This window comes from Garra rufa, chromosome 23, assembly GCF_049309525.1.
Source record: "Garra rufa chromosome 23, GarRuf1.0, whole genome shotgun sequence".
Lineage (NCBI taxonomy): Eukaryota > Metazoa > Chordata > Actinopteri > Cypriniformes > Cyprinidae > Garra > Garra rufa.
Genome location: NC_133383.1, coordinates 36491970 through 36507441, shown reverse-complemented (window position 1 = coordinate 36507441; position 15472 = coordinate 36491970). Strand labels below are relative to the sequence as shown.

The following is a 15472-nucleotide window of genomic DNA, read 5'->3' as shown; positions in this document are numbered from 1 at the left end:
GTGCTACCCAAATAATGACTTAAAGTCTTTGAGAATGGATCATAAAGCTCATAAAGCTGTTCTATGATAATTTGTTGATGAAAATAAATTATGTTCAATTAGATGTACTTGTGTTTACTAACTAACTAACAATGAAATTATTTTTTCTAACTATTAGATTGTGTTTTTTTTAACGTCAACACCTACCCAACCCATTACATGTTACACCGTACTTTTATTTTGACAGGTTGCCGTGAAGTTTCTGTGTATACAGTATGATATGATGCTAGTTTTCTCAAATGAAACGGTATAGGTGACTCTCACAGCAGTTTGGGAGATTGAGTTTATCTGTTCATGTGAGATGAAAATGCCAAAAATTACCGGGAGCGTCACGTGTGTTTCAGTATGCGTGTAGTAAAAGCTCGTCTCTGCAATGCATACATACAGCTAGGCAAACGGAACATATCGGATTCATATTAAAACGGTCTTTTTGCATTTCAGTTTTCACATACACTAGTCCATATCGCGATTTGAATTAAGTGACTGACCAACATTTGATTTATGAATCCAAAAAACGACGAATTTACGTGGCATTTCGCTATAGTAGATTCGGTTTTTATGAATGGAGGACGACGCGATCCCGTCTGTGTTTTGGCGGAGGAGACTTAAACGCGCGACCATATTCTACAGTCTTCGGTATACATCCGCGTTAAACTATCAAGGTGAAAGTCATCATAGCTTGCGTAGTTTAGACCCAGCTCCCAACCCAAATTTGAGAATAGATTAACGGCGATATTTTTTTTATCGCGCGATAAGAGTTTCACATTAACGCAGCACGTTAACGCCGATAACGGCCCACCACTAATTAAAACTTAATTTTTGATTAGTAATATGCATTGCCGAGAACCTCATTTGGCGATTCTCAATATTTAGATTTTTTTGCACCCATCCACAATTATCGGATATCCCAAATATTGTCCTATCCTAACAAACCACACAACAATGGAAAGCTTGTTTATTCAGCTTTCAGGTAATGTATAAATCTCAATTTAAAAAAAATGTACCCTTATGATGGTTGTGTTGTCCAGTCTAAAAAGTCTAAACTGAATAATGAAGTGCTGGTAAACTAGTACCGTGAGTGATCCTCTCTGCCTCGTCTGGAATGTCCTCTAGATAAAGAGGGTTCAGCCCATGTTTTCTAGGTCATTGTTCTTTTGCACTTCTCCTCCAGGGCTGAGAAACTGTGTCTCGACTTTCTCTTAATGTAAAACAGACACAGGCCTCTCCCTCAGAGCAGATTAGATAAAGGTTAATAGACGTATAACTTGCAAGGATCATAAAGAACCATACTTGACAGACAGAAACAATAAGACATTCAAAAAAGCATAATGTATCTTTATATCTGTATTAAAGTTCATTGAAATCAGAGGAGTTCAAATCTACTCTTATTTAACATCACCACAGGTCCAAGTTCATGGAATGAGTCCATTGATAGAGAGCATATCAGTACAGGCACACGATTATAAGTAATCAATGTAGTTTACAGTGCCTTGCAAAAGTATTCATACCCCTTCATTTTTGTCACATTTTGTTTTGTTGAAACATGTTTGACTGCTTTAAATTAGTTTTTCCCCACATCAATTTACACTCCATACACCATAATAATGACAAAGCAAAAAACAGATTTGTAGATTTTACAAATTTAATAAAAATAAAACACTGAAATAAGTACATTGCATAAGTATTCATACCCTTAACTCAGTACATAGTTGAAGCACCTTTACAGCCTCAAGTCTTTTTGGGTATGATGTGACAAGCTTTGCACATCTGCATTTGGCAATTATCTGCCATTCTTTGCCTCACCTTTTCACCTCTCAAGCTCTGTCAGCTTGGATGGGGGCTGGCAGACATTTTCTAGAGTCCTAGTTGTTCCAATCGTCTTCCATTATGGATAATGCTTCTGTGAACCTTCATTCAATGCAGCAGATTTTTCTCTGAACTCTTCCCTAGATCATTGCCTTAACGCAAGTCTGTCACTGAGCTCTACAGACAGTTATCTTGACCTCAGGACTTGGTTTTTGCTCTGATATGCATTTTCAGCTGTTAGACCTTTTCTGAGAGGTGTGTGCCTTTCTAAATCATACTCATTCAAATGAATTTGCCACAGTTTAACTCCACTCGAAGTGTAATAACATCTAGAAGCAATATGAATGCTCCTGAGCTAAATTTCGAGTGTCCCAGAAAAGGGTATGAATACTTATGCAACGGGATCTTTTCAGTTTTTTATTTTTAATAAATTTGCACAAATGTTAAAACCCTATTTTTTGCTTTGCCATTATGGAGTAGGGAGTGTAGATTTATGTGGGAAAAAAATAATTTAAAGTAGTTTAACATAAGGCAGCAACATAACAAAATGTGGAAAAAAATGAAGGGGTATGAATAATTTTGCAGGGCACTGTATGTGAACAACCACCTACAATGTAAACTTAAGATTGCGGTTATTGTTTCAAGGGTTTCAACTCAAATCATTTCTGACTGTTGTAAATAATCAGATAATATAGTCTACACTGTAAGGACCTTAGTCAATTTCTGGCACACGTTTTCATCATCCTTGTTTTCAAGTCACCCCAAACACTCCTACATTAAGTGACATTAAGTGTATTTTCATAAATCTATAATAAAAAGGCTGCTTATTCGTGTTTTATTTCAGTTCTGTAACACCCTAAGCCTTATCATACATGTCCAAGGCTTCCTCTAACTTGCCTGTGATTTTCTGAAAGAAGCTGATCTGCTGCTGTAAGAAGTGCTGCATCTGTCCCTTGAAGTCACGCACACGTACGCGATGAAAGTGCTGGATCTCGGCTAGCGTAGCGCAGGAGATGATGTTGCAGCGGTCGTGGATGCCTTCGCCTGCAATGGCATCTTTTTCCTCCCCGTGCTTCTGGCTCTCCTTGGCCTTCGTGAGGGCTCCTGGAGAAACACAGAAGGGGAAAAACCAAGGAAAGCAATAGTTTAGTTAAAGTCTATAACACCCAAACACATCTGCGAAAACACACACATGCACTCTGTGAGAGCTTTCCATTTTGAACACACTAAAATGCAAGCTCAGACCAGTCAGACACTTCTGATTTATGGCTTACAGCTCGCTTTGGAATCTCTCAAGGAGAAATCAATATTCCCTGTGCACTTTAAGTCATCTTGAAATGAACTTCTAATTTCACATTCCTGGCCTTATTGCACACGACTAATCAGTTCATTAGTTTTCTGAATACTTGTCAAAAGTCTCAAAATAATCCAAATGACAACTTGCTTGAACAAGTTTCATCTAGCAAGTACCTTTTGCCTTGCAAACCCTCTCCTCCAACCTGGCTCCATTCTGATATGTAACGCCTGCTTTTCATGATCCAATCAATTCCAGATGGAAAAAAAATCCGGTCTGAATTTTTTCCTCACCAAGTATCACGTTTCACTCTGCAATATTTCTGATTACGGAAGTAGAATAAGTTGTGAACGTAATTTCACATCGACTTTACATACAGTACATCAAATGTTTATCACATGTCAAAAGTTGTGTGTGTGTGTGTGTGTGTGTGTGTGTGTTAAAATATAGTGTAAGCGTGCACAGCTACCCTGTGTTGGGGCCCTAGGCTTAGGATTAGAGGCTTCAACACAAAAGCTTTCCCAGCATCAGTTGTTTTATGTGGACAAGCAATTTCTCATACGAAACCGCAATAACTACTTGCATCATATAAACCCAGAGATATGATTCTGCAGTAAAAAATGACATCAGTCATTTTCATGTCACAGTAAGGGGAAAATAGATTAGTCAGAAGTATACACTTCCCCCACTAAAGGGATGTGGGAATTACAACAGGGTTGGCATCTTTCCACCATACCAACACACATCTCAAGCTGCAAGAGCTAGCAGGCCTCATATGCTCTCTCGCACACCGGGGAGAAATCGGGACATGTCATTTGACGTAATGCTGAGAACCTGTTGCTATTAGGTCTATCTAATCTAAAAAGCAAACTATCTTACAGCAGCAGCTTGCATTTATCCATTTCAGTATAAATAAGATTCTACTGTTGTTTCACTAAACAGCAATACTGATTTAGGTTTCCACTTAAATATTAACTTGACATATGGTGGGTTGACTGGATAGCGCGTCACTTCTTTAAGCTGATGGCATGCACATAAACTGCTGACCTACTGATCTATATATTCACATTTTATGGCATGCCATTCTGACAAGTCGAGGAAACGCATGAGAAAAATCCCAAACCTTTCTGAACATGGATAATGTCTGGAAAGTTTGCGAGGTGGCCCTGGTAAATCTCTAAGAGATCGGAAATTGGCTCCAAATCCTGACGGGGCTGCTCTGCGAAGTAATCCCCAATGGTCTCGTAGACGTCTCCAGTGTGCGCCATGGCCTTGTTTAATGGAGCTGAATATACTTGCTGGTCGAATTCAAAGGCCTGACTTATAAGTCTGAAAGCTTGTCCAACTCTCTGATATTCCTTTTTAAACCCAGTGATCTGCTTTCTGGCGAATTCGCCAATAGTGGCGTTGAGCTGTATGATGTTTTCATCCATTTTTTTGGTGAACGTTTTGAAGCCATCTACGTTGCTTTCCACCTCCTGTAAGTCAAGCGGTAAAGCTGGAGGACAGATAGTGAGGAAGAAGTTAGCGCCGACCAAGTCGTCCTTCTCAGCTTTTCGCTTGCCTTGCTTCCAAGCTTTTTCGTCGTTGCTGCTGCAGGTGAGAAAATGCTGGAAAACGTCACACTTAGATAAAATAGGATGACTTGTCATGTGATTCATCCACCATATTAAACCTTTTCTCCTCTTAGAAATGAAATCCTCTTCAAATCGACCTGTCGCCTGTTTCTCAGGCAAGTGAGGAACCGAAATGACAGGGAATTTTTTTACAAGTCGTGCGTAAAGCCAGTCAAAGTGCTTGTATCTTCTATTCACCTGGCTTTGAGTATGACTAGGCGTGAGTCCATACGACATGTAGCTTTTCATCCCTTTGAATTTGGTTTGTTTTGTAGGATCGTCGATAGTGCAAGCGAACGGATAGGGGTTCTCTTGCCATTCGGGACCGTATTGGCCCATAACCACAAATATTTTGTCTCCATCTCTGACCAAACCTGAAGCTTCGCCCAAAACGAACGCCTCACCGCCTGAATTTACAAAGGTTGAAAACCTATTGAGATTTTTTCCAACTGTTCCAGTGCTTTTGGACTGTTGTGCACTACCACGTCGAGAAGCTGAGGTGCTTGTAATGGGATATCCAGGTTGAGCATTCCCGCGTTTTTCAGGTGTTCCGCCGTGTTCATCCGCCGTCACGCTGTCATCCCAGTCATCGTCCCAATCCTCGTCGCTTCCCTGACTCGTCTGAAAACTGTGTCGCTGTTGTTGATGCCCCTGGTAAACAGCAGAATGAGTGGGTGTCGACTCATTTGAGGTGTCCCTCCTCTGAGGACTAGTTTGGTGGTAATAGTCCTGACTAGCGGATGTCCCGTTACCGTGTAGTGATGTGTCAGTCTTTATAATCTCCACGTATGATGCAGGGAAGAGTCCCGTCTCACCTCTGCTGTTCGTGCCCTCCAACCATCCATCGACAACCTCTTCGCTACACAAAGTTAGAAGTTCGTTCTCTGTCACAGAGATCTCGCCGGGGTTTTCAGAGATAAAGTCGTATAAAGCTCTCGCTCTGAGCGCCATAGTTGTGTGGAAACGCTTTGTAAACTCAGTTTCCAAAGTTACAATACACTCTCCTCGCCCGTCCCGTTAAATCAACCTCTTCAGGAATTCACGCTCTCTGTTTCCTACCAAAACACGTCGAAAACTTTTTAAGCCATTATCCCGTGAAAACCCTTTGAAATTCCTCTCAGAAGAGTATTTAAAAGTGGGTTTTGTGTAGGGCTGCCTCTCTTCGCTGAATGCGCTCTGCGGTCCAGGGCAGAATAATCGAGGGTGGAGCCAATCAGAATAATCAGCCTGGGGTGAAGAATAAACCCCAATGCCCCTTCATGGAGCTATATGACTCGCTATAACCATTTGAGTCTTATATGGTGTTATATTTCAAGTCATTGTATGTTGTTATTAACGCATCGTTACATTTTACATTACATTTTATAATAACTTATTGTTATTAGTTATGATATGTGACCCTGTACCACACAATCAGATTTACATCATCTGAATGCTGAATCAATAAACTTTCCACTGATGTATGGTTTGTTATGACAGGACAATATAATAAAAAAATGAGATATTCAGAAAATTGCCTTCAAAATAAGGTCTTAGCAATGCATATTACTAATAAAAAACTAGGTTTGATATATTTACAGTGAGAAATTTACACAATATCTTTACGGAACATTTTGACCCATACAGAGTATATTATAAATATATGGGACTTATGACTGGTTTTGTGGTCCAGGGTCACATATAATGTTCACTATGAATATCAGTTTCAGTAATTGTTTATAAAATTAGAATGTTCATTAATATTTTTAAACAATCTTAACATATAATGTAAAATGGTTGATAACTGAAAATTGAATAAACATATTTTCAATATTTTTAATTGTATTTTGTTAAAAGAATCTTTACAATCTCATTTGCTGAAATATATAAAATGCTAAAGGCCCAAACTCTCATACAAGTCACTGTGCCAAATCTAATATAATCTTAAATGTTAGAATAATCTTACCTATAAAAAGTAAAATATTAAAAAATATGTATCAAGCTTAACATGCATGTCATTTAAAAGTATGCAGTTCATACAGAGCATTTTATTCACTTTTACAGAACTGTGCACTGAGTAGGCTCAGTGTTTATACTAGGTAGCAAATTAGCCATTGAATTTAATTTGTGCCAAGACTCTTAAAAATAAAAGCTCTTTACTGGCATCGATGGTTCCATGAAGAACACTGAACATCCATAGAACCTTTCAAATGCAGAAAAGGTTCTTTACAGTCAAAAAAGGTTCTTTATTGTTCAGAATGTTCTTCAAAGTGGTTCATTAAGAACTGTTCACTAAAAACCATAATGGAGAACCAAAAATTATTTTTCAATGGCATCACTGCAAAACCACCCTTTTGGAACCTTTATTTTTAAGAGTGTAATCTGTAATTTTATTGCACTGTCATTATGGGCTGTTCACCTAAATGAGTATTAGATTACTGGTCAAATGTTGCTTCAAAAACGTTTTATACGTAAATAAACACAATGCAGTATGTTAAACATTATAATAATGCATAATCTGTAGATAGCCTATTTTTAATTGAAAATCCCCTTCTGAAAATGAACCATGAAAAAAAAACAAAAAACAAAAAAACATGGTTATCATAGTTGAACCATGGTACCCACAAATTAACAATGGTTTTGCTGCTCTAACCATAGTTTAACCATGGTATTTGCAGTAAAACTGTGGTTATACAAGTAGTAACCAATACGCCAAAAAAAAAAAAAAAAAAAAAAACATGGTTACTCCACTTTTACTAAAGTAAAACCATGGTTAATTTTCATAAGTGTTTAGCTTTAAAGGAATAGTTCACTTTCAGAACAAAAAATGTACAGATAATCTCATAATACTCACCCCCTTGTCATCCAAGATGTTCATGTCATTCTTTCTTCATTCGTAAAGAAATTATGTTTTTTGAGGAAAACATTTCAGGATTTCTCTCCATATAGTGGACTTCTATGGTGCCCCCGAGTTTGAGTTTGAACTTCCAAAATGCAGTTTACATGCAGCTTCAAAGGACTCTAAATGACCCCAGCCGAGGAAGAAGTGTCTTATCTAGCAAAACGATTGGTTATTTTCTAAAAACATTTACAATTTATATACTTTTTATTCTCTACACAGAGTACACACAGAGCCTAGACAAGACGAGCATTTGAGGTAAAAAAAAAAGTATATAAATTGTATTTTTTTTTTTTTTAGAAAATAACCCTTCCTCAGCTGTGATTGTTTAGAGCCCTTTGAAGCTGCATTTTGGAAGTTCAAACTCGGGGGCACCATAGAAGTCCATTATATGGAGAGAAAAACATAATTTCCTTACGACTGAAGAAAGAAAGACATGAACATCTCGCATGACCGGGGGGATTTCCCTTCGTTTTCGACACATTGTCCAATCTACTTTAATAAGCTCTGTTCTAAACGTGTATTTTAAACATAAAGGTAAACACAAAAAGTTATGCATTATAAAAGAACCTAGTAACACGTTTCTATGGACATATGATCTCAGATTACACAACACACTGAAGGAATCCTGTCAATCTTTTTGAAGAATAATACATGACTTTAACCAGCAGAGGTCAGCGTCAACCAAAAATCTGGCAGCGTTAGTTCCTTGTCACGTGATGTAAAAGAACAGCTTTTAGATGCGATCTACTATCACGTGATCGCTTAGACGTTCGCAAAACTAGCACGTACACTTCTTTATCAATACCACACAAAGACAACTATTACATTAAAAGCGTCGAGTAGACACTTATGAGTTTAAACACTTAATAGGAGTAAGAAAGAAGTTCACTCCATGTTTGATGAATGAACGTAATATTCAGCGTGACAGTGACGTCACGTGGAAGTGGTGATGCTCGAGCCTCGGTGGCTCGCGAACGCACAATACACAGCGCCTCTCTCCGCCCACACCATTAAACTGTATTGCATTCGCCGTACATACGTCCGAGTCCGATTCATTACGACTTAAAATATATAGAGAGAGCAATGTTTTTGAATGTATTAAAAGCCTGAATATTTTTTTTACATGGAGTTGTTTTAGAATCATAATCGTGCGAGGGACTCACAGAGGAAGAGGAGCGCACAGCTAACGCTGCTAGCAGCTTTATTCATATATTATTTTCCACATCTGAGAGGCGGGGAATCCAAAGCCAAAGCCGTCAAAAATCGAGACTTTTGGATGAATTCAATTAACACCAGCGTTTCTTTTCAAAGTCGCCCTATTTCAGGACTTCTGTTTCCCGGAGACAACAGCAAGAAGCTATCGAGGAATTACATGGATTATCTGGTAGAGTGTTTCTCTTTTTATTTCTTTCTTGAAGATGGCCAGAGTCTCCAGGCTCAGGTGTTTTGTTTTCATCGCTGCTCCCACAGTTTATCAACCTTGGTCGGGATTGTTTTTGAACGGTTGTTATGTTTTGTTTGCAGCTATTGCAAATACTTAATATATCACTTAACGTTACAGTTTCTTGTTTGTTTTGCTTGCAAACACACCTAAGCCAATAGAGATGGGTGTCCAGAAATCATTGAAGGAAGGTCTTTCTTTATAATCCTGATATTCCTTTTATGCCTTTTGTTCTGCCTTTTTAAATAATGTAAGCAAGTATGTGTGCAGTTAGATCAGTATACATTTTATCACATTTCATGTGAAAATTAAAAGTAGTTTGCTGTCAGATAAGATAATTTATTTAGTTTGCAAAACTAATTTCATCCAAAAATCAGGTAACAATACCTATGCAAGTATTAAAGGAATCGTATAGCGTTATTTGCTCACCTTCATGTCCTTCAAAACCTGAATGGCTTACTTTCTTCCTGTGAACACATAACAAGTTGTTTACATCAGAATCTCCAAGCTCTTTTCCAAACAGTGAAAATAAATAGTATGGAAGCCCGCTTGCAAACACACCTAAGCCAATAGAGATGGGTGTCCAGAAATCATTCAAGAAAGGTCTTTCCTTATAATCCTGATATTCATTTTATGCCTTTTGTTCTGCCTTTTTAAAAAATGTAAACAAGTATGCATGCAGTTAGATCTGTATACATTTTATCACATTACATTTGAAAATTACAAGTAGTTTGCTGTCAGATAAGATCATTTATTTAGTTTGCAAAACTAATTTTATCCAAAAATACAATACCTATGCAAGTATTAAAGGAATAGTATAGCGTTACTCAAGAATGAGAACTCTGTCACTATTTGCTCACCTTCATGTCCTTCAAAACCTGAATGGCTTACTTTCTTCTGGTGAACACATAACAAGTTGTTTACATCAGAATCTCCGAGCTCTTTTCCAAACAGTGAAAATAAATGGTATGAAAGCATGCTTCCACCAAAGGATAAAAAAAGGTAATTGCAACCTTTTTGTCTCACATATGAACATTGTTTCTTGAAATTCTGAGGAAAAACATCAGAATTGTGAGATATACACAGAATTGTAAGGTATAAACTCTATATATAAACAGAATTGTGGTATAAACAGAATTGTGACTTTTTTCTAGTGCTGTCAAATGATTAATCGCATACAAAATAAAAGTTTTCGAGCACTGTGTATTTATTGTGTATATATAAACACACACACACACACACACATACACTATGCATTTAGAAAATATTTGCATCTATATATTCATACTCATTAGAGCTGCAAAATGATTAGTTGCAATTAATCGATTCAAAAATGTTTGTTTGCACTGTGTATATATAAATACACACTTGTATATAAGTAATATTATATAAACATACAAATTTTACATATAAATCTAACATATTTTCCTTAATATATATACATAATAAATATAATGTACAATAATTATAGTACATATAATAAAAATAAAAAATGTACACAGTGCACTACACACACACACATAGTATGCTACCATAAACTTTTATTTTGAATCGATTAATCGTGACTAATCGTTTAGCAGCTCTAATATTCATATAGTTAATATTATATAAAAATATATTTAATATATTAAGATAGTATTTTTCTTTTTTATACATACAATATAAATATACACAGTACAAACATAAATTGTGTAAACAAAAACTTATTTTGGATGCGATTAATCGTTTGACAGCATTACTTTTTTTCTTGTAGTTCTAAATTTACACCTAACTTCTGAGTTCGTATCTCACAAATGTGACAGAATTCCGAGTTTACATCTGTTTCCACCATGGAATGAAAAATAATCTCATAAATTTAGCTCATAATTCTTACTCTTTTTTTTTTTTTTTTTGGCAATTGCGAGCTGATCTCACAGTCACAATTTTTTCTTTTCGTCTTAGAATAGCTCATATCGTGACAACACCAGTGCCCTTTCATTTTAAATTTATGGAAAAGAGCAGCTTGGACACTGCTAAACATCTCCTTGTGTTCCTTTGAATAAATAAAGTCATATAGAGTGTTTTCACGACACGTCATCAGTCGGCCGTATTGGCGGCACTGAACGTAAACAGTGCCACTGAACCGAACGGAACTAGCATATTTTGCTTATTATTCCTGCTGAAAATGATCAGTTATTGTCATGTTTGGGCTGTACTAATCAGACCGGGAAAAACATTTGGACCACTATAGACTGCCAAAATATAACAAATCAAGGAGAAGAGTGCAAAAGACAGTGTTTATGGTTGGCTAAACTGAACCAGATTTCCAGGGCAAGAATATTAAAAAATATTTGAGTTTGTTCTTATCATTTCCAGTCAGGTAGGTGAAATATTAGGCTAACATCTTAATTAATACTGCTTGTATGCATCTTTACCACCTATTAACTTTAGCTTGTTAAAATATTGCGCCCTTCCCTGCTTACTAAGTCCTTCTCTATATGATTTAGCAACTTCCACACATTTTTTCCATGGTTTAGACAGCATAAATTAACAGAAAAACGTATTCAGCAGTACATTAGCTGTGCAATCCATGCTGTTGTTTACATCTGAGTATCGGCAATATTACCACACATCTGGGTAACAGACCAAACCGTGATGTTTTGTGCGACTGTATATTTAAAGTATTAGATATACACATATTGATATATTTACAGTAGGGCAGTCAAACGATTGATCGTGATTAATTGCATCCAAAAGAAAAAAAATTGTTTACATACTGTAGGTGTGTGTACTGTGTGTATTTGTCAAGCCCGAAATTATTCATACCCCCGGTAAATTCTGATTAAAGTTACATTTATTCAACCAGCAAGTTTTTTTTTTTTTTTTTTTTTTGAAAAATATTTCTCAACCTTTATTTACATTTGAACAAAAAGTGGCATGTCCGAAATTATTCATACCCTTTGCAAACTGTCACAGTCTATGGGAAAATCCAAAGTTCTATACCATTCCAAATAGTCCAAGCTGTTCTAAAGCATCCTAATTACCCTGATTCATTGGGAACAGCTGTTTTAATCAACTCAACAGGTGAAAAACAGAAGCTCTCTACTGTTGGTTTCTGGACAGTCATGGCTAAGACAAAAGAGCTCACTGAGGACCTGCGGCTGCGCAATCGCTGCTCATAAGTCAGGAAAGTGCTATAAGACCATTTCTAAATGTTTTAAAGTTCCAGTGGCTACAGTTCAAATTATTATAAAAAAATAAAAGATGTTCCGCACTGTGAAAAATCTCAGAGGATGTGGTCGGAAGCCAAAAGTGACACTTGTGCTGGCCAGGAGGATAGTGAGAGATAGGGCTGGGTATTGTGACCAATTCGGCGATTCGATTCGATTCTTATTTTTATGGTTTCGATTCGATTTCGATTCGATTCGATATCGATTAGCTATCAATATTTCATTTAAAATGTTAGTTTTGCAGACATGGGATCCATATTTTGATATAAATTCTGGTAACTGAAACTCTCCTACTTAAGTTTATTACTGAAATACACATCTACATTAATAATAGGGTGCACACAGTTGTTTATTTTAAACAACTTTTATTTTAAATGAACACTGTAACAAGAAGTCATAAATATGTGCATCCATTGTACACCATGTAAACAAACTGCAAAATGCACATTACTGTAAAAAAATAAAAAGACTGTAAATGTGCAACAGTGAAATCTATTAAGAACTTAAAACATGTTTAAGAAATAAAACATTTTTCTAAATTCAAAACGTTCAAAACAGGCCCATTATAAAGCCCTTGTCTGCGTATACAAAACATTCCAACTGTCCATAAAACTAAAAGTTCTTAACTACAGCCTTATCATTTTTGATCACCAGATTTTTCTGCAAAAAAAAAAGCAGCTGATCAACATGTTCTGATAGCTCCTTTGCGCTGTGATTAGATCACCAGCGGTTGAGAAAACTCTCTCAGCAGGAGCACTAGTGACACCTTCAGGACGAGAGGTGAATATTCATATCCTCTTACGTGAAGCACGTGCATTAAGAATCGATTCGGGGATTTCCCGAATCGATATCGTTGAGTTAAACTGAAGATCGATTAAAATCGGAGAATCGATATTTTTTACCCAGCCCTAGTGAGAGAGTTAAAAAAGAATCCAAGGATCACCACCAAGGCCATCCTGATGAATCTGGGCTCTGCTGGTGGCAACATCTCAAGGCAGACAGTCCAACAGACACTGAACACCACTGGGTTCCACGAACGCAGACCAAGGAGGACACCACTTCTCCAGATAAGGCACACAAAACCCCGCTTGGCCTTTGCAAATGCTCATCTGGAGAAAGTAGAAGACTTCTGGTCTTCTGTTTTATGGTCAGATGAAACAAAAATTGAATTGTTTGGCCACAATGATGTAGCTTTCATTTGGCGAAAAAAAGGAGAAGCCTTCAACCCTAAGAACACCATCCCCACTGTCAAACATGGTGGTGGGAACCTAATGTTTTGGGGGTGTTTTTCAGCCGGTGAACCAGGGAACCTAATCACAGTAAACAGCACCATGGAAAAGGAGCAATACATCAAAATTCTCAACAACAACATCAGGCAGTCTGCAGAGAAACTTATCCTTGGGCACCAGTGGACATTTCAGCACGACAGCGACCCAAAACTCACAGCAAAAGTGGTGAAGAAATGGTTAGCAGACAAAAACATTAACATTTTGCAGTGGCCCAGCCAGAGTCCTGACTTAAATCCAGTTGAGAATCTGTGGAGGGAGCTAAAGATCAGGGTGATGGCAAGGAGACCCTCCAACCTGAAAGAGTTGGAGCTCATCACTAAAGATGAATGGGCAAAAATACCAGTGGAGACATGCAAAAAGCTGGTCAGCAATTATAGGAAGCGTTTGATTGCTGTAATAGCCAATAAAGGCTTTTCCATTGATGATTGAGAAGGGTATGAATAATTTTGGTCATGCCACTTTTTGTTCAAATGTAAATTAAAGATGGGTAATAATTTTTTCCACAATGATGCCTCTTGTACGTCATCTTATTATCTTCTGGGAGACGTCTGTGTCATTTTTCTAATTAAAAAAAAATAACATGCTGGTTGTATAAAAGTAACTTTAAGTCTGATCTTGCCAGGGGTATGAACAATTTTGAGCTTGACTGAATATATTTCTACTTGTATATAATTTAGATTGTATATAAATATAAATACTTTACATATAAATGTAATATTTTCCCTTAATATACACATGTACGTGTGAGAATTCATATATAAAGAATGTACACACAAATAGTATATAAACAAACTTTTATTTTGACTGTGATTGATTAATTGTGATTAATTGACAGCCATAATTTACAGAGATTTTAGTTTTCTGGTTACGTTTGAAGCTAATAATTTGTTTTCAAAACGTACACCATTTAATGTGAACTCGTTACAGTTGATTTTAAATGTATTACAATCTTTTATTCTCACTTCAGTGTATTATGTTTAGTAGATTTATTTTCATCTAGATATCATAGTGACATAACCACAACATTAACAACGAGTTTATCTCTCCATGAATCTTTTTTTTTATGTCTCATTATGTTTATTATCAGCTTAGCAGGGTTCTTGAACTCTTTCAAAGTCCTTTTTTCCACCATTCGTGTTATATAATTTGCTTACAGTACTCAGTGATCATAACAGTTTGACGGGAGCGCTGTACTGTCAGGTTGGTGCCGCTCCATTGAATTCCGGTGCCAGTACATTTCTCGCACATTTGGTGCTTTGATACTGGACTTGGACATAGGCTGCGAGGTCACAAGGCTGTTTCCTTCTGGATATTCCGGTCAGGAATCTCAGAATAGAACCATTTCCTCAAGAAACAGAGCTGAAAAGGGACTGGAAGTGCTGGCAGTGTGTGGATTATAAGAGCATGCTTGATTATGTAAGTATTTTTGTCCGGAAAAATCTTACTTTTTAAGGACAGGAGGAGGTTTTCAAACTCTTTTTCTCACTAGGTTCAGGTTTTTCTCAAGTTGATAGATCTTGTGCTTCTTGAGGGTAGGACCTACTTTTATTTCATGCACTCCAGCATATATTTGTTGTTAACAGGTTGTACACAACTGTAAACAGACTTTATGCCCCAGAAAAAAAAAAGGTTTTAGCGTGCTCAGTGAAAGCTTTATCATTGTCAGCTCTTGGGATGCATGCCATGCATAGTTGGTTCCCCTCTCCCCCAAAATGGGTGGAGCTTAAATCTGTTCCCTTTTGTAGTTGACATGGAAACCACATCATTGTATCTACATTTCTGGTATATTTCTCCAGAGCAGCACATTTCCTTCATGCTTTTTATGTTTTGTCCATCCGTGCCCAACTGTTTTAATGTTTGAGTTCAGGTTTGAATTCATTCTTCTGGGTGTCCCCAT

At 37.0% G+C, this 15472-nt stretch overlaps 2 protein-coding genes across 5 annotated transcripts in view; one reads left to right on the top strand and one right to left on the bottom strand.

Annotated features, from left to right (window-relative positions):
- Positions 1 to 1358: 1358 nt before the first annotated feature.
- snx18b (sorting nexin 18b) lies at positions 1359 to 5929 on the bottom strand. Its single transcript, XM_073829472.1, has 2 exons — positions 4263 to 5929; positions 1359 to 2949 (listed from the first exon to the last, which is right to left on the bottom strand). The coding sequence occupies exons 1-2, from the start codon at positions 5704 to 5706 to the stop codon at positions 2702 to 2704; spliced, it is 1692 nt and encodes a 563-aa protein (XP_073685573.1). The 5' UTR covers positions 5707 to 5929; the 3' UTR covers positions 1359 to 2701.
- Positions 5930 to 8613: 2684 nt separating this feature from the next.
- Positions 8614 to 15472, top strand: part of arl15b (ADP-ribosylation factor-like 15b) — a 77997-nt gene continuing 71138 nt past the window's right edge. For 3 of the 4 annotated variants that reach the window (XM_073829474.1, XM_073829473.1, XM_073829476.1), the window contains exon 1: positions 8614 to 9020. In XM_073829474.1, coding sequence (XP_073685575.1) covers positions 8913 to 9020 — 108 coding nt within the window. In that variant the 5' untranslated portion in view covers positions 8614 to 8912. Of the gene's footprint in view, positions 9021 to 14762; positions 14992 to 15472 lie in introns of those variants that run through there. The other variant, XM_073829475.1, reaches the window with a different exon arrangement.

What these genes read in the sequence shown, in the direction of transcription:
- snx18b (XM_073829472.1), bottom strand. Translation starts at nt 5,706, where the DNA reads ATGGCGCTCAGAGCGAGAGCTTTATACGACTTTATCTCTGAAAACCCC. An exon ending in CATTATCCATGTTCAGAAAG is followed by an intron (nt 2,950 to 4,262) that starts GTTTGGGATTTT and finishes GTGTTTCTCCAG; the next exon opens with GAGCCCTCACGAAGGCCAAG.